The sequence below is a fragment of the Hibiscus syriacus genome, unplaced genomic scaffold (genome assembly GCF_006381635.1).
Source record: "Hibiscus syriacus cultivar Baekdansim isolate YM2019G1 unplaced genomic scaffold, ASM638163v2 tig00111099_pilon, whole genome shotgun sequence".
NCBI lineage: Eukaryota > Viridiplantae > Streptophyta > Magnoliopsida > Malvales > Malvaceae > Hibiscus > Hibiscus syriacus.
In genome coordinates, this window is record NW_024062984.1 from 949,564 (window position 1) to 966,849 (window position 17,286).

Consider the following 17,286-nt stretch of genomic DNA (forward strand, 5'->3'; position numbering starts at 1 on the left):
CCAGACACGGAGATAATGATATAAAAATAGATTGATAATTATTTATTGTAAGAATTAAACGGGGAAGAAGGCTAACAATGTAACAATCCAAGTCTAATTTCATTCGGCAAATAAATTATTGAAGCAATTCATAGAAAAATATTATTATTCTGACTGTATTCATTTTCCTTTACTCATACAAATTCAACATCTTCTAGAACATCACATCCAGACGCAAGCAATTGTGTCGATTTGGATTTGAATGAAAGTTTTCAAATATTTCGTGTGTTGATTACTTTACTATAAATTCAAAGTATCTGACGCCAAACTAGACCATCCGGTTACAGCGCCCGATCCTTATCCGGTTCTCTCTCTCTCTCTCTCTCTCTCTCTCTGATATTATTCTTAGATCTTTGCCTTCCGACGAACTTGAAGAAGATGGCTGTGAATCTGATGCGTGCTGTTCAGTACAGTAAATATGGTGGAGGAGTCGCCGATTTGAAGGTAATCTCAATTGATCCTTTGATTTTATTATTATTATTATTATTATTATTATTATTATTATTTCATTAGTGATTTTTTAGAGTTAGAAAGTTCGAATAAAAGGAAATATAGAGGGTTTTTTTTCATGATTTAAATGGAGATTTTAATTAAATTTTTGTTTTATTTAGTCCTTGTGTAGGCTTGTATGGATATAGAGAGGGGTGAAGGGAGTTAATTAAATTTGGACCGTAGACTTTAATTTTGAGCAAATAAGAATCAATTTTTGATTAGGCTAGGGTGATTACACGTGTCTGCCCTCAGGGCTCACCGTTGCGGTCATCGGTTACCGCTCTTCTCAGACTCGGGATAGAGATTCCGATCTATATATTTATTCCGTTATTTTCTTTATTGTTTTGTTTAGGATTTTGATTCCAAGTGAAATCTAGATGTGAATTTTTGTTGTCAATCGATTCCTTCACTGACGTGAAAAAAAAGAAACTAAAGTAATTTGAATATTCTTCAACTCATCGATTCCATTCGTACGGAAACAGATGATAGCTATTCGCATGGCCAGAGCTTTGAATTTGTTTCCCAGTTCTTGCAACAGCGTTAAACTTGACTTGAAACCGGTGAACTGTTTAACTGTTGTGAATTTGATGCCTGTTGCAGCATGTTGAAGTCCCGATTCCCAGTCCAAAGAAGGATGAAGTTTTGATCAAAGTAGAGGCGGCTAGCATTAACCCAATCGACTGGAAATTACAGAACGGGATAGCCCGCCCGTTTTTACCACGCAAATTCCCCCACATTCCTGGTACTGATGTTGCGGGAGAAATCGTACAGGTTGGAGCAGGAGTGAACAATTGCAATGCTGGGGATAAAGTAGTTGTCGTACTTGGTGTAAGTAGTCACTCTTATTCTTCTGTAATTTATTTATTTTACTTGTTCAAATTTTCATCCATCTTCCGGGTTTTCTTCTTCAATAAACACATTCATATCTTACTAATGTGAATGATTGTGTATTTTTGGATACAAATTGTACGCTAGCATGCCACTAACTTTTCGGTGAATAACTAGAAATGGGAGATTTCTGCTGCTTGGGGAAAGAGGTGGAAGAAACATGCTACCATAATTGATAAAATTTTGGATAATAGTTGATGGCATTTGTGTTTTAGGTCTCAGCTCAAGCAATTAATAGTCGATCGCCTTGCTTTCCTGTTTTAATGAATCGAATACATTGAAAGTTTTGTTGCTGACCTTGGGATGTTTTTTCTTCGAGATAGAATAACTTAACTTCTTAAATTGTGAGCCTATACGAGAATTGCATGTGGGAAACATATGTATGTTTGATGTTACACTGAACAGTTTCTTGGTTCAAGGTATACAACTTTAATATTATGAATGCATTTTGCAATAACAGACTGGAGGTGCACTAGCTGAATTCGCTGTGGCTCATAAGGATTCGACAGTTCTAAGGCCTCCAGAGGTATCCTCAGCTGATGCCGCGGCTTTGCCAACTGCTGGCCTCGCAGCTCACCAGTCACTCACCAAGCTTGCTGGCCTTAAACTCGATGGAAGCGGCCCTCCAGTGAATGTCCTGATTACTGCTGCTTCAGGCGGCGTTGGTACATATGCGGTTCAACTGGCAAAGCTTGCAAACGCACACGTGACAGCCACTTGTGGGGCTCGTAACATGGAATTAGTCAGGAGCCTGGGGGCTGATGAGGTTCTGGACTACAAGACTCCTGAAGGAAAGGCTCTGAAGAGCCCATCCGGTTGCAAATACGACATAATCATCCACTGTACAGCCAACATCCCTTGGTCTACCTTTGAGGCTAACCTCACTCCAAAAGGAAAGGTAGTAGATACCACTCCTGGTTTTGGGACTCTGATGAGTGTTGCTGCGAAAAAGATTACATTTGCGAAGAAGCAGCTGCTAACCCTGTTTACTGCAGTTAAGCAAGAGAACCTCGATTATCTTGTTAAGTTGATGCAAGCAGGAAAGCTTAAGTCGGTAATCGATTCAACTCATCCTTTAAGTAAGGCTGAAGAGGCTTATGCCAAGAGCATTGAGGGTCATGCCACCGGCAAGATTCTTGTGGAGCCCTAGATTATGATACACTAGCATGGTTAAGTTTTCTGTGTGTGGAGTTGCTAATGAACCATTTGTATATTCACAGGTACTCGGTGTTCTGAACAACATAAGTGTTGGTGTGTGATATTTTTTTTTCTTTAATCTTTCTTGTCTTTTGCATGTGAACAATGTTGTCTGAGATGTAATGCTGTTGAATACTTTGTTTTGTTACGAAATATATATGTATGTATTTAATTATCTTTCTGGTCTCTTGAAGAAAATGTATTGCAACATAGATTCTGTAAAGTGAACAAAAACAGGAGACGATAGAATATGAAAGCAAGATTGAAATGTGAACCAATACTAAGGGAAAAAAAAGAATTAAATGTGAATGTTTTGATATCAATCTTTTTGTAAGGGACTATTGTTGACAAATTCTATTGATTACCAATGATGGCTGAAAAGGTTTAGTGACTAAAATTGAATCTTTTTATAAGTTTAGTAGTAAAATTGATACATAACTAAAATTTAATGTTTAAAACGACTTTGTTTTAGGCATTAATACCCACATCAAAATGAGACCGTTTTGTCTTTGTCTTTACAATGATAGAAAGATTAGTCCATGTATTCGTGTCATTAAAATTTAACGGCTTAGTGAAATATTTGAAGTCAAAATTAAAATTTAGTGTCATAATTAAAATAATTAAAAGATAAATGAAATAAAATAATATCACATAAAGTTCAATGGTATTGACATAGTTTATCCTAAAAAATCATATACGTGGCATTATATTTCGATGGTAACATTGATTTGGATCCATCTACTCCCGTTCATACACACCAAGTATAATTTTCTTTAGCAGGAGCTTAAAAAAATGGCGATCCCAACGCAGCTGAAACTCTCCTTCGTCCTCCTCTTATCTCTCTCCATCGTCGCACTCGCCGTAAGTACCCCTCGAAAGTGCCGATAACTCCCTCCAAATCTCCATCTCTAACCCCTTTATCTGTTGCATGCAGGATGAAGAAGATTGCGTTTATTCGCTCTACATAAGAACTGGATCAATAATCAAAGGCGGGACCGACTCCATCATCAGTTTAAAACTCCAAGACGGCTTCGGCGAGTTCATCGAGATCAGCAACCTCGAAACCTGGGGCGGGTTAATGGGGCCAGAGCACAACTATTTCGAGAGGGGCAATCTGGACATCTTCTCGGGTAGGGGACGTTGCTTGCCTTCCCCTGTGTGTTCCATGAACTTAACCTCGGATGGGTCGGGTCCAGGCCATGGATGGTACTGTAACTACGTGGAGGTCACCGTCGCCGGCGTCCATTCCCCTTGTAGCCAGCAGCAGTTCACGGTGGAGCAATGGTTGGCGCTCGACACCTCACCCTACAACCTCACCGCCATCAGGAACAACTGTCCCTCGGAGCTTCCTGTTGTTGTCTAGCACTGCACTACCACGTGATGAGTCTTTATTATGTACGTTGGAAAACCTTTAAATGTATTTTCATGGTTGGATCGCTCATAAAAGATGATTGGTGAACTTATTTTTGAGTGATTTACTTTTCGATGTTTCTGAATAAAATATGTGTTACGGTAAAAGCCACTAGCGACGTTTAATGTACCGAAGGAGATAATTACGTTGTTGTAGCTCTGGAAATTACTTGGAAATTGCCTGCTCTCTTGTCAATGGAACATCGCCAAGATAAGAAAATAAATGTATAATATAAACGTCATCAGTTTCTCAAGGTAACAATAAATCCATTTTATTAAAAGTTATTTCCATCATATATCCTCAAAGTATGACCATCATTCTAAAATGGTCCCTATGCTTTTAAATATTCCAATTTCACCCTTTAACTATTATTATTGTTCTAGATTAGTCCTCAAACTTTGAACATTTCAATTTCATCCCCAAACTATAACTTTCATTCCAAATTTGTCCCCAATTTTTTTTTAATATTCCAATTTCATCCCAAACTATACGTATTTACTAATCACATCCATTGTTAATAAAATCGTTAGGCCAAGTTATATCATTATATGTTTAAAAAAATTAGATTAACCAAGGGTTGAAACTAATTACATATTTGGATGGATTTGGGGATGAAATTGAAAAATTCAAAAGTTTGAAGACCAGTTTAAAATGAGAGTCATAGTTTATGGATAGAATTAGTTTGTTTTAAAGTTTAAGGATTGAGTTAGAATGAAAGTCATAGTTAGGGGATAAAATTGGAATATTAAAAAATTTAAGGGACAATTTAAAATAAGGGTATAGTTTGGGGACATATTATGTGAATTAACTCTTTTATTAAATGTATAATACAAGATAAGAAAATGAAATGGAACAAATATCAATATTTTTTTATTAGGATATAATATATCTATTTTTTATATTATAAGCAGCTAATATTATTAAAAAGTGAAAATATTCGAAATTATAATAAGAGTTTACAACTATCATCATAGACTAAAAACATAATTTAGACTTTTCCTGTAACATTCCAACTAGTCACTTTAGATCATATAGGGATCATACTTCGAAAAGGTTAAAAACTCAACCAAAAGACTCAAACAAAAATATATACGAATAAATCTGATTGCATTGCCAAACAAACCACAAAAAAGAATTAAGCTATTAAAAGACAATAAAAAAAACTGCAAATCGAGTCAAACGTCGTGAAAAATTATCTACAAACGTAAAATCACACATCCAAATTCAATCTGAAGGTCTATAGCAGGGAAAATCAACAAGATTTCAAATAGGCGCCATCTTGATCAGTCGTGATATCATCAAATCTAACTATGAGAAAACATAAATAAAAGAACAGACAAACGATAGAAAAAAAATGTCACAATGATAAAGATAAACGTGTCAGGTCGAAATAAACGTGAAACACAAGTAAAAATTCGATGTTTTCCAGAACATCACCTTGGGTTCCATCCATACCAACGCGCTGTCAATTATTTGGTTCGGATTGACAGAGAGACAGATTCATTCATGTGTGGATTACTTTACTATAAATTCAAAGAATCTGACGCCAAAACAATACCATCCAATTCCATTTCTTAATTCTTCCCTCTTCTTTCTCAGATTCTATTGTTGATTTCGCATTGCCACCAACTTCAAAAACAGCTTCGCATTTCTTTTTCCCTTTGATTTTTTTTTTAAAAAATGGCTAACAATCTGATGCGTGCAGTTCAATACAGTAAATATGGCGGAGGAGTCGACGGTTTGAAGGTAATCTACTTGCTTCTTTCATTTTTTTCTTCTTTTACATTTACTAGATTTTTTATAAACTTTAGAAACCAATAGCTGGTGACCTGTTTTTCTAATGTCTGTGAATTTGATGCATGTTGAAGCTCCGATTCCCGGTCCGAAAAAGAATGAAGTTTTGATCAAAGTAGAGGCAGCTAGCATTAACCCCATCGACTGGAAAATACAGAACGGGATAGCCCGCCCATTTTTACCACGCAAATTCCCCCACATTCCTGGTACTGATGTTGCAGGAGAAATCGTACAGGTTGGATCAGAAGTCAAGCGTTTCAGAGCCGGCGATAAAGTCGTTGCCGTACTTGGTGTAAGCATGTATTCTTTTGGGTACAAATTGTATAGTAGAATGCCACTAATATTATTATATGAATGTATGACAGAACGGAGGTGCACTAGCTGAATTTGCTATGGCCAAGGAGGGTTCCACAGTTCCAAGGCCTACGGAGGTATCCGCCCTCGAAGCTGCAGCTCTGCATATTGCTGGCCTCGCAGCTCACCAGTCAATCACACAGCACGCCGGCCTCAAACTTGACAGAAGCGGCCCGCAAGTAAACTTCCTTGTTACCGCCGCTTCAGGCTGTGTAGGAACATATGCGGTTCAGCTCGCAAAGCTAGCAAACGCACATGTGACAGCCACTTGCCGGGCTCGTAACATGGATTTAATCAGGAGCCTGGGGGCCGACGAGGTTCTGGACTACAATACTCCAGAAGGAAAGGCCCTGAAGTGCCCATCCGGTCGAAAATACGACATAATCATCCACTTTACAACCAACATTCCCTGGTCTACCTTCGCGGCTAACCTGACTCCAAAAGGAAAGGTGGTAGATACTACTCCTGCTTTTGGTCCTCTGATGAGTGCTGCTGCCAAAAAGATTACATGCTCCAAGAAGCTGCTCCTTCTGGTGTTTACGGATCCTAAGAAAGAGAACCTGGATTATCTTGTGAAGTTGGTGAAAGCAGGAAAGCTTAAGCCGGTAATTGATTCAAAGTATCCTCTAAGTAAGGCTGGAGAAGCTTGGGGCAAGAGCATTGACGGCCATGCCACTGGCAAGATTCTTGTGGAGCTCTAGTTTATGAACATTGCTTCATAATTTACACTATTTCTTTTATACTTTTTTTTTTTAAAGTGATTTGGGTTGCTTGTGATGAGCCATTTGTATATGTCTCAAGTACTTTGTATTTGTACAGTGCAAATGTAGTGAGTTTTGTCTGTCTTTTCTTTTACATGTAATTTAAACATTGTTGGATGGGAGGTTCTGTTATTTGGTACTCTGTTTTCTTATGAAATTTATAATTTCTTGTTTAAATTCTAGATGATCTTATGGATAATTAGATTCTGTTGTCTTAATAACCTTGAGTTTATTCTCAATTATTGAATTTCTTTTATAATAATTACTATATGAATTCTCGATAAATTTAAATTAAATACTTTATTATCAAATTATATTTCAAATTCAATTTAATTTATATTTGTGTTTAAATTTAAATATTAATATTATTTAAAAAATTTAAAGACCCATTCCATTAAATCCGTACTTGAATTCATATATGATACCTGGAATTTTACATTTGCTAGACTCTTAAAATGGTCTCTTTTTGTCTCACAAAAGTCCGCTTATCAACCGCAGCGTGAGTAGCTGGAATGGCGAGTTGGCTTGGGTTATCCACTGCTTCAAGGGTAGATCACTCATCGTGCGAGTGCTTAAGCTAGCGTTGATTGGGTATGTGTACAGCATCTGGAAGGAAAGGAACAACAGATTGTTTGAAGGCAAGGCTAGGTCGATGGGCGACATGCTGGAGGATATCAGAGACTCCGTCCAGACTCGATTGACTGGCTGGTCTTTTAGCAGGATAGACTCAAGGAATGTTGGCCTTTGTGTAAGCTGGGGCATTTAGTAGCGTTGATGTACAAGTGGTTCTTGTTTTATAGCCTGATAGTATAGCTAAAGTCATTTGTATGGTTAATGTATAAACCGGTGATTTTGTAGCAGGTTTCTGTTTTCTTGGTTAATGAAATGGATTATCAAAAAAAAAAAAAAAGACTCCGCTTATCATTCACCTTAATCAAACTCTGCTGCTCAAAATTCATCAGTTCACAATTGTTGGGCATGGATCCACTGAATTGTAATCTCAATCTTATCCCTAACCACCCTTCTTCCCATGCGAAATTAGTCTTCGCATTCTTCCAGTTGGAACTTTCCTTGCAACCGCGAATCGGACACAAAGCTAATAAAAATATATATAATATATATTATTTTATTCAAAATTTCTATTTTTTATAGAAAACATTTCCCATTTAAATCATGATGTAATAAAATTTAATATTTATTAATCGAATATAGACAGTTTATCTTTTTTTTTTATTTGGACAAAGAATCGCAACATGTGTCAATGTTTTATCTTGGTTGTATCCCTTCTCTTATTTCCAGTTAAAATATTTTATAGCGATTCTTGAAAATTGTATTAAGCTTAAGATCATCACGAATAATATTTTTTAATAATGAAGAAATTTATAATTTATCTTTAAAAAATTATTAAACAAATATTATAAAAAATAATGTAATTAATATTTTATTCAAAATAATTTATGTTTAAATTTTTAATTAATTTATAATTATATGTTTAGTCTTTTAGAATTCTAAATTTTTATAAATTAAATTAATGATATTCAGCGGTACTCATCCTTAGCAGTACTCAACTATGATCGTCAAACATTATAAAATTTTCCTTAAAAATATTATATATCCTAAAAGAAATATTTAGATACAAAATTGGTAGGTAGAGAATCTTTGATGAAGTATAACAATAATGAATATTTTATGTTTGGATCGAGCAAAAATAATATAGATCTTAAGTTCACAATGTAATTACTGTTTTGGCAAAAAAGAAACATAGGTCTCTAAATTTTATATATATAAAAAATTAATATGAACCTCATCCTATTTTTTGGATCAATGTAGTCTTCCAACTAGAAATAAAAACTCGATGTGGTCATTTGACCAACGTTTTCATTATTGACCAACGATTCCGTTAATTCTTGCAGTTGTAAATTGAGTAAATTATATTATTCATCACCCAACTATATTCTTCTCTTCTATTTTGGTCACTAAACTCTAAAAATTTTCAGTTTCGAAACTTTAGAGACTTCAAGACTAAGGCTATAGTTAACTATTTTTTTAATGTAAACTACATAAATTGTCACTTTTATTTTAAAGATAAATTATTAATTATGGATATTTTTGTAAACTTAAAACAATTCAGAAATAAAATATTAATTTACCCCTTTTCTTTATATGTTCCCCCAAAGCCTATCTTCTCCACCGCGTTGCTTCCCCTGTTTCATCTCTAAACCTTTGACAACCTTGAGCCTCACCGCCCAAGATAGTGGCTGTCGCCCTCCAGTATAACAAGATATAGCATCAAAAAAAAAAAAAATAGAAACTTGGTAGTTCCAATATATACAAATGCTCCATCGTTCAGTTGTTTAAGACGCAATAGTGTGTGGTGAGCAACCATTTTTCAGACTCGTGAATATTTATAAATTTTATCCGTGTAGCTTTATACCTTCAGAATATGCATGCTGCTAAAGTGAAAACGAAACAGAATATTTTCAAATTCTAAATTCTTTTATTCTCCTTGAAACTAAGATATTAAAAAAGGAAAACTTTTGAATTCCCTTTTTAAGTTTTCGTAGCGACCATTTGAGGGTGAGGATTGTCTCCGGAGAACAATCACAAAATTGGATTCCAAATTGCTTTATCAGTTCATGGACATAATACTTTCAAAAAAATGATTCCCTGAAAGAAAATCAAAGCTTGTGATACTACTTGTAAAAAGATGATTCTCTAAGCTTCCTTTAGGCATGAACTCGTAGACCAAAAGACGGTTCTCTCCCTCCGAACAATATCCAATCAACTTAATTAGATTTGGGTGATGAAGTTGCTCGAGATAATCAACTTCAGTCTGAAAACATTTGAAAAATATATGGAAACAGGGGAAGCGGCGCGAAGGAGAAGATAGGATTGGGGAAGAAAATATATGAAAAAAAGGGGGTAAATTGATATTTTATCATTGTATTATTTTAGATTTACTAAAAGATCCATTCTTAGTAATTTATCCTTAAAACCAAAGTGACTATTTGTGTGGTTCATCTTTAAAATAAAGTAGATTAACTACAATCTTAGTCCCTAGAATCTGTAAAAAAAATTATATTAAAAAGTTTAATGATGAACAATGTAATTTATCAGTATGCGAACCAATTTGTCGGGTGCCTTTTTCTTTGATTCTAGGCGATAAGATTGAGTTTCATTTATATCTATCTATTCCTTAATTCATATAATAAATAGTACTCATTTTAGTTTTATGTCGCATCAGGAACCAATTTGAACAACCAAATTGACTTTTAATATATGAATTTCAAAAGAAACAGCCGTCATAGGTACGATAATCTTAATATAAGATTAAGAAAAGATGATATCAAAAATATTAATATTTTTTTAACATTTTTAGTAAAATGTTACTTAAAATATTATTATTTTTTCTACTGAAAATGTTAATATTGGACGCTACCTAAAATATTATTTTTTCTACCGAAAATTAGGTAGCGAAATTAACATTTATGGTAAAAAAATAATGTTTTAAGTATCACTTTACCATAAATATTAAAAAAATATTAATATTTCTAATAAGATTTTTTCTTAACCGTATATTAAAGCTACCGTACAATATAACTACTACCAACCGCCACACCTGGCATTGGCAATGTAGGTATAAAGAATTTTCTTTCGCTTCTTGGCCTCGAGAATAAATTGAAATCTGACTCAAATTATTTTAATAGGATAATTAATATTTTGTAATTTTAAAAATTATAATGATTCAGATTAAATGGAATATTGTTTTTTAGTTAAATTATATTTATTTTTATAATATAAAAATAAATATTTTATTAAATATTTTATATTTCAAATAATCATTCCAGAGTAATATCTGTTTAAAATCGTTTTTACTCACCGATAACATACATAACTTGAAAATATAACTATTCGAACTTAAAATTTCTAAAAAAAAATAATCACTTTTGATGATAAATTTAAAACTAATATAATACTCCATATTAAAATAAATTGTATAAAAAGTTAAAAGAAAATTCAAACTCAACCAAAGAGAATCAGATCGATGCCGTTCAGTACAGTAAATATGGCGGAGGAGTCGACGGTTTGAAGGTAGTCTACTTGTTCTTTTCAAATCATTTTTCCCCTCTTGTTTAAAGTAAATATTGTTGGTGAACTGTTTTTTCTAATGGCTGTGAATTTGATGCCTGTTGCAGCATGTTGAAGCTCCGATTCCCAGTCCGAAAAAGGATGAAGTTTTGATCAAAGTAGAGGCGGCTAGCATTAACCCCATCGACTGGAAGATCCAGAACGGGATAGCCCGCCCTTTTTTACCACGCAAATTCCCCCACATTCCTGGTACGGATGTTGCAGGTGAAATCGTACAGGTTGGATCAGAAGTCAAACGTTTCAAAGCCGGCGATAAAGTCGTTGCCGTACTTGGTGTAAGCGTACTCATTCTTTTGGATACAAATTGTATAGCAGCAACTAGCCAACTAGCAACCCACTAATCTTATTATATGATTGTATGACAGAACGGAGGTGCACTAGCTGAATTCGCCGTGGCCAAGGAGGGTTCCACTGTTCCAAGGCCTCCAGAGGTATCCGCCCTCGAAGCTGCAGCTCTGCCGATTGCCGGCCTCGCAGCTCACCAGTCAATCACACAGCACGCCGGCCTCAAACTCGACGGAAGCAGCCCGCAAGTAAACGTCCTTGTTACCGCAGCTTCAGGCGGTGTAGGAACATACGCAGTTCAGCTCGCAAAGCTAGCAAACGCACATGTGACAGCCACTTGCGGGGCTCGTAACATGGATTTAATCAGGAGTCTGGGGGCCGACGAGGTTCTTGACTACAAGACTACAGAAGGAAAGGCCCTGAAGAGCCCATCAGGTCGAAAATACGACATAATCATCCACTGTACAACCAACATTCCCTGGTCTACCTTCGCGGCTAACCTGACTCCAAAAGGAAAGGTAGTAGATACTACTCCTGCTTTTGGTACTATGATGAGTGCTGCTGCCAAAAAGATTACGTGCTCCAAGAAGCAGCTCATTCTGGTGTTTACGGATCCTAAGAAAGAGAACCTGGATTATCTTGTGAAGTTGGTGAAAGCAGGAAAGCTTAAGCCAGTAATTGATTCAAGGCATCCTCTGAGTAAGGCTGGAGAGGCTTGGGGCAAGAGCATGGATGGCCATGCCACTGGCAAGATTCTTGTGGAGCCCTAGTTTATGAATACTACTTTCATTATTTTGTAACTGATTTGGGTTGCTTATGAGTCCTTTGCATACTTCACAACTACCCAAAAGGTTGCCTTGGTGTGCAAGTTGTTTGTTTGTTTATATTTCTCGTCTTGCTTGTAATGTAAACAATGTTTTGTGAAATGTAATGTTAATGAGCACAATATTTGTTATAGAATTTTTAAAATTCGAATTACAGAGAATCCTATGGATATTTAAAATATGTTTGATGTTAAGAGGGTTAATTGATGAATTAATGATGTTAGAAAAATTAGAGAAATGAGGGTTGTGAAAAATTATTTAGGAAAACATGATGAATGAATAGTATTATATAAAGTGTCCAGAAACTTAGGGTGGTTTTACTTTCATTTTTTTATTACTTTAGGATCAAAATATAAGTAGATAGAAGTTTTGGAGACTAATATAGAATTTTTCATAAATCAGTCCTTTGTATTTGTGAGAATTAAATTCTGGTTTTGAATGTTGAAAGGACTTGACTTTGTGATTAAGCGTTTGATTGGGATAAATTTTTTTAGTCCACATAAATTATCAAGATCTATGTGTTGGTAAGAGATAACTTGTAACTATTTTCTTTCTGAAAAATATCCTTTTAACCTTTAACTTTAAATTTTTTATTCTTAATTTTAAATCTTAACTTTATTTTTTTTAGTTCATCAAGACTAAAAATTTAATTCTTTTATGAAATAAATACATCATTATTTGTTAGGATGTAATGCATGTAATATTATTAAAAAATTGAAATTTTTATCTTAGTTTATATAATTTAATTTTTCTTTTAATTTAATCCATATAGATTAACATAAAACTATAATCAAATCAAACTCGCCTAATAATTATCACTGACTTCAAATGGCATCCGTGGTAAAGAAATTGTTGTTATTTCTTAGGATCCTGGGTTTGAGCACCATAGATTTTAGGGGTATAAGTGATCAATGTCGAAAGGTTGAGAGTTTATTTTTGAACATATACTACATTGTACTGACATACATTATATTAAGCTATACATTCAATTTCATTTTACATTTTTCTAAATCCCTATAATTATAATTTAATTATTTTTTAAAATTTTATAATATAACTATAGTCTAAGTAACATTATTGGTCTAACATAAATTATTACCATTTTTATAATTTTTTAAAATGATAAAGTAACATTTTTAATTAAAATCTACATTAATATAACATAATATATTGTAACTAAAATTATTATAAATTATATAATATTTTAAAATAAATAAATAATAAAATTATCGATTATCCACACGGTTTGAATATAGCAATCCCCATCCCCATTTAAGTTCCAGGGATAAAACTTTTCCATCCTCCGTGGGTGAAGATTTCGGTTATTCTCCATCCCTATCGGTTTGGATCCCACGGTTTTCCATTTCCCCCACCTGATTGCTACCTCTATCAACAAAACAAAATCCTATAATCGAGATATTATTTTTATAATTTTTGGTAATCAAAGACTCAATAGAATAATATCTTATAATCATAACCGTAGACTCTACAATAACTTTAACATTCAATGAATTTAGACTAAGAACTAATTAGGGATGGCAACTCAACCCGAAACCGACAGGTTTCGACCCGACCCGATCGGATCGGATTTTTAAAAAAAAAAATCAGGGTATGGTCGGGGTTTTTATGCACTGTTCGGGTCGGGTCGGGTTTAGTATGGAAAAAATTCGACCCGACCCGAAAAATATATATATAATTTTACCCTATATATGTAGGGATAATTACAATAATACCCCTCTATATATAATTTTTTTCAATTAAGTCACTGTTTTTATTGAATAAAAATATTTTTTTTATTATTTTGGGTCGGGTCGGGTCGGATTTCTAAGTCATGTATTCGGATCGGATTAGGTGAAACCTTAATTTCGTCGGATCAGGTCACGGGTGGAGGACCCTTTCTTCTCGGGTCAGGTCGGGTGGCCCAAAAACCCGACCCGACCCATTGCCATCCCTATAACTAATCGATAATGAGAAATAAAAATTAATTATCTAGCTTTTTGTCGCATCAGGAACCAATTTGTATGGAAGAATAGAAAATTGAACCAATTTGTATGGAAGAATAGAAAATTGAACCAACTTGACTTTCCAATTTATTTAATAAAGAAATAGCTGCCAGACCGGGAAATGAAGATAATATATTCTCCTTTGCCGGCTGAATATATAATAAAGATTTAATTTTCCTTTCTTGTAATAATTAAATAAAAATCTAACAACAATTTAAGTCTAGTTAGACAATTAAAATTCAATGCTTCTGGAAGATCAATATCACTTCCACATTTTTTTAATGAAAACTACACTAATTTTGATAAATTAGATAAAAGATTGAAATATTACATTTATAAAACATTTTGAAAAAATGGTTACATGAATATTACATTGAATCAAATAAATCAAAATACCTTTATAGTTTAACATATATTCGTTTAGACCATTTATTCGTTAGTCTAGTGGAATGAGACACTAGATTTCTTAAACGAGGTCAATGGTTTGAATCTTAACGATTACGAATTGAAAAATATGGGTTTAAAGAGCTATTCTTGCTTTAACAATACTCGATCCGGATTAATTGATTAATAAATTAAATATCTAAAAAATATTGGTTTAGATTTTGGTTTTCTTGTATGGTGTTTTAGGGAGTTTTGGTTCAGAAAATGATCTTTAACCCCAAAAGTTTGAAACGTAATTTTTCAACTTTTTGAAGAAAAAAACGCTGAGGAATGGTCCTTGCAAGCAATCGAATATTTATTTATTTATTTACGTAAAGCAGTCAATTATTACTTTTAGGTGGGGAAGAATTCTGTACATCTCTATAAATTCAAAGTATCTGACGCCATTAGCAGCATCGGATCCTTTTTCCCTCATATTAATCTTGATTTTGTCTTCCCACAAACTTGAAAAAAGAGCTTCGGTTTTCATTTTCTATTGCAAAATTTTGAAATAATGGCCAGCAATCTGATGCGTGCCACTCAATACAGTAAATATGGCGGAGGAGTCGCCGATTTGAAGGTAATCTACTTCCTTCTTTTATTTTTTCTCTTCAGTTACTCGTGTTTTTTAGAAAGTAGAAAAATTCCCTGATTTCTTTAGGATTTTGATTGCTTGTAAATATGAAGTTCGTTTTCTTTTAGTTTCGAGTCAAAACTCATCGGTAACATGGAAGAAACTCAAATAATTTGGATATCAAATTTATTATTCTTCAATTCATCAGTTGATTCTATTCTATTCATCCAATTAGTTATAATTTTAAAGAAAACGAAAGCTAATGTTTGAAATTCATGGATATTGGGCAAGGCATCACATCTTTTTGATCAATCCCTTAGAATTTGTTTCCTTGTTCTTGCAGCCGTTTAAAACTTGATGGCTTCATTTTTTCAAACTTTTACTTCCGATGAATTTGCGTGCATTTTGGTGAGACATGGAAAACATTGATAACCACTGTGAATTTGATGCCCGTTGCAGGTTGTTGAAGTGCCGGTTCCCACCCCAGGAAAAGACGAAGTTTTGATCAAAGTAGAGGCAGCTAGTATTAACCCCATCGACTGGAGATTGCAGAGTGGATATGCGCGGCCATTTTTGCCTCGCAAGTTCCCCCACGTTCCTGGTACTTATACTTTGCTATTGAGCTTTGGCATTGCTTGTTGTTTTCATTCTTGGAATATTTGGCTTAAGAACTATTTGTTGGAGCAGGCATCGATGCAGCTGGAGAAATCGTGCAGGTTGGATCAGAGGTCAAGAGTTTCAAAGCTGGGGATAAAGTTGTCACCGCACTTGGTGTAAGTCTTCATTCTAGTTTTTAACTTGTTTTGTCCATGACAAGAGGCACCTTCCGTAATATTAAATGAATGTATTTTGCAAAATGACAGAACGGAGGTGCACTAGCTGAATTCGCCGTGGCTAAGGAGGCTTCCACAGTTTCAAGGCCTCCAGAGGTATCTGCCGCCGAAGCTGCAGCTTTGCCCATCGCTGGCCTCGCAGCTCACCAGTCACTCACCCAGAATGCAGGGCTCAAACTCGACGGAACCGACCCTAAAATAAACCTCCTGGTTACCGCAGCTTCAGGTGGTGTAGGTACATATGTAGTCCAATTAGCAAAGCTTGCAAATGCACACGTGACCGCCACCTGTGGGGCTCGTAACCTGGATTTAATCAAGAGTCTGGGAGCCGATGAGGTTATCGACTACAAGACCACCAATGGGAAGGTTGCGAAGAGCCCTTCCGGTCGTAAATACGACACGGTCATCCACTGTACGACCAGCACTCCTTGGTCTACCTTCCAGGATAGCTTGACTCCCAATGCTAAAGTAGTAGACACCACTCCTGGTCTTGGTATCATGATGAGTATTGCTCTGAAAAAGCTCACATTCTCGAAGCAGCAGATCTCAACCGTGTTTACCGCACCCAAGAAAGAGAACCTCGAGTTCCTTGTCAAGTTGGTGAAAGAAGGGAAGCTTAAGCCAGTTATTGATTCCAAGTATCCTCTGAGTAACGTAGGAGAGGCTTGGGCCAAGAGCAGTGATGGTCATGCCACTGGCAAGATTATTGTTGAGCCCTAATTTTATGAAGATCACTTACGCTAGTTTACACTTTTTACGAGTCATTTGTGTATTCACAAGTACTCCAATATTTGGAACCTTACAAATGCTGGTATTTGAGTTTTTTTCATCTTTCATTTTGATCCCTGTAACTTAAATTTCATTTCAATTGGGTCTCTATGATGTAAAATAAATTACAATCAAGGTCTACTATATCTCCATCAACAATGGTTTCCATCTTATTACACCCTACCAACAGACAAAAAAAACTTCAGTTTAAGCATGTTATGGTTCCCAAATTCAGAGACTCGTAGCATTTTCATGGTGGTCCAAGCAGAACGAGGAAGAAAACATGAGTACTTCTCTTATTTGAAATGGGATATTTTCACCATTCTAAAAGTTCAAACATCAGCCCCATCTTGTGATCTTGACTTCAACTTCATCAGGTACACGAGAGATGCTTCTTTTATGATGACCAACGGTAAAGTTCAAATCCGATGGACCGACATATCGACACCACTTGTCCTAATTGAACAACGCCACGTTAGGCAAAATTTATG

The 17,286-nt window shown here is 35.0% G+C and overlaps 4 protein-coding genes across 4 annotated transcripts; all 4 read left to right on the plus strand.

Moving 5' to 3' along the window:
- The first annotated feature begins 202 nt into the window (after positions 1 to 202).
- Positions 203 to 2,769, plus strand: LOC120153243 (chloroplast envelope quinone oxidoreductase homolog). Its single transcript, XM_039165234.1, has 3 exons — positions 203 to 483; positions 1,132 to 1,359; positions 1,880 to 2,769. The coding sequence occupies exons 1-3, from the start codon at positions 418 to 420 to the stop codon at positions 2,567 to 2,569; spliced, it is 984 nt and encodes a 327-aa protein (XP_039021165.1). The 5' UTR covers positions 203 to 417; the 3' UTR covers positions 2,570 to 2,769.
- Positions 2,770 to 3,371: 602 nt separating this feature from the next.
- On the plus strand, positions 3,372 to 4,096 carry LOC120153245 (PLAT domain-containing protein 2-like). The gene is made up of 2 exons (XM_039165237.1): positions 3,372 to 3,477; positions 3,551 to 4,096. The coding sequence occupies exons 1-2, from the start codon at positions 3,409 to 3,411 to the stop codon at positions 3,977 to 3,979; spliced, it is 498 nt and encodes a 165-aa protein (XP_039021168.1). The 5' UTR covers positions 3,372 to 3,408; the 3' UTR covers positions 3,980 to 4,096.
- A 1,562-nt stretch (positions 4,097 to 5,658) lies between these two features.
- On the plus strand, positions 5,659 to 12,313 carry LOC120153242 (chloroplast envelope quinone oxidoreductase homolog). Its single transcript, XM_039165233.1, has 3 exons — positions 5,659 to 5,773; positions 11,133 to 11,360; positions 11,451 to 12,313. The coding sequence occupies exons 1-3, from the start codon at positions 5,708 to 5,710 to the stop codon at positions 12,138 to 12,140; spliced, it is 984 nt and encodes a 327-aa protein (XP_039021164.1). The 5' UTR covers positions 5,659 to 5,707; the 3' UTR covers positions 12,141 to 12,313.
- A 2,751-nt stretch (positions 12,314 to 15,064) lies between these two features.
- Positions 15,065 to 16,863, plus strand: LOC120153244 (chloroplast envelope quinone oxidoreductase homolog). Its single transcript, XM_039165235.1, has 4 exons — positions 15,065 to 15,200; positions 15,654 to 15,795; positions 15,882 to 15,967; positions 16,058 to 16,863. The coding sequence occupies exons 1-4, from the start codon at positions 15,135 to 15,137 to the stop codon at positions 16,745 to 16,747; spliced, it is 984 nt and encodes a 327-aa protein (XP_039021166.1). The 5' UTR covers positions 15,065 to 15,134; the 3' UTR covers positions 16,748 to 16,863.
- Positions 16,864 to 17,286: the final 423 nt, after the last annotated feature.

Bases quoted from the DNA above. Each gene is read 5' to 3' on its own strand.
- LOC120153242 (XM_039165233.1), top strand. From the start codon at position 5,708: ATGGCTAACAATCTGATGCGTGCAGTTCAATACAGTAAATATGGCGGA. The intron at 5,774-11,132 runs GTAATCTACTTG...TGCCTGTTGCAG, and splicing joins GAGGAGTCGACGGTTTGAAG to CATGTTGAAGCTCCGATTCC. The intron at 11,361-11,450 runs GTAAGCGTACTC...ATTGTATGACAG, and splicing joins AAGTCGTTGCCGTACTTGGT to AACGGAGGTGCACTAGCTGA.
- LOC120153243 (XM_039165234.1), top strand. From the start codon at position 418: ATGGCTGTGAATCTGATGCGTGCTGTTCAGTACAGTAAATATGGTGGA. The intron at 484-1,131 runs GTAATCTCAATT...TGCCTGTTGCAG, and splicing joins GAGGAGTCGCCGATTTGAAG to CATGTTGAAGTCCCGATTCC. The intron at 1,360-1,879 runs GTAAGTAGTCAC...TTGCAATAACAG, and splicing joins AAGTAGTTGTCGTACTTGGT to ACTGGAGGTGCACTAGCTGA.
- LOC120153245 (XM_039165237.1), top strand. From the start codon at position 3,409: ATGGCGATCCCAACGCAGCTGAAACTCTCCTTCGTCCTCCTCTTATCT. The intron at 3,478-3,550 runs GTAAGTACCCCT...TGTTGCATGCAG, and splicing joins TCTCCATCGTCGCACTCGCC to GATGAAGAAGATTGCGTTTA.
- LOC120153244 (XM_039165235.1), top strand. From the start codon at position 15,135: ATGGCCAGCAATCTGATGCGTGCCACTCAATACAGTAAATATGGCGGA. The intron at 15,201-15,653 runs GTAATCTACTTC...TGCCCGTTGCAG, and splicing joins GAGGAGTCGCCGATTTGAAG to GTTGTTGAAGTGCCGGTTCC. The intron at 15,796-15,881 runs GTACTTATACTT...TTGTTGGAGCAG, and splicing joins CAAGTTCCCCCACGTTCCTG to GCATCGATGCAGCTGGAGAA.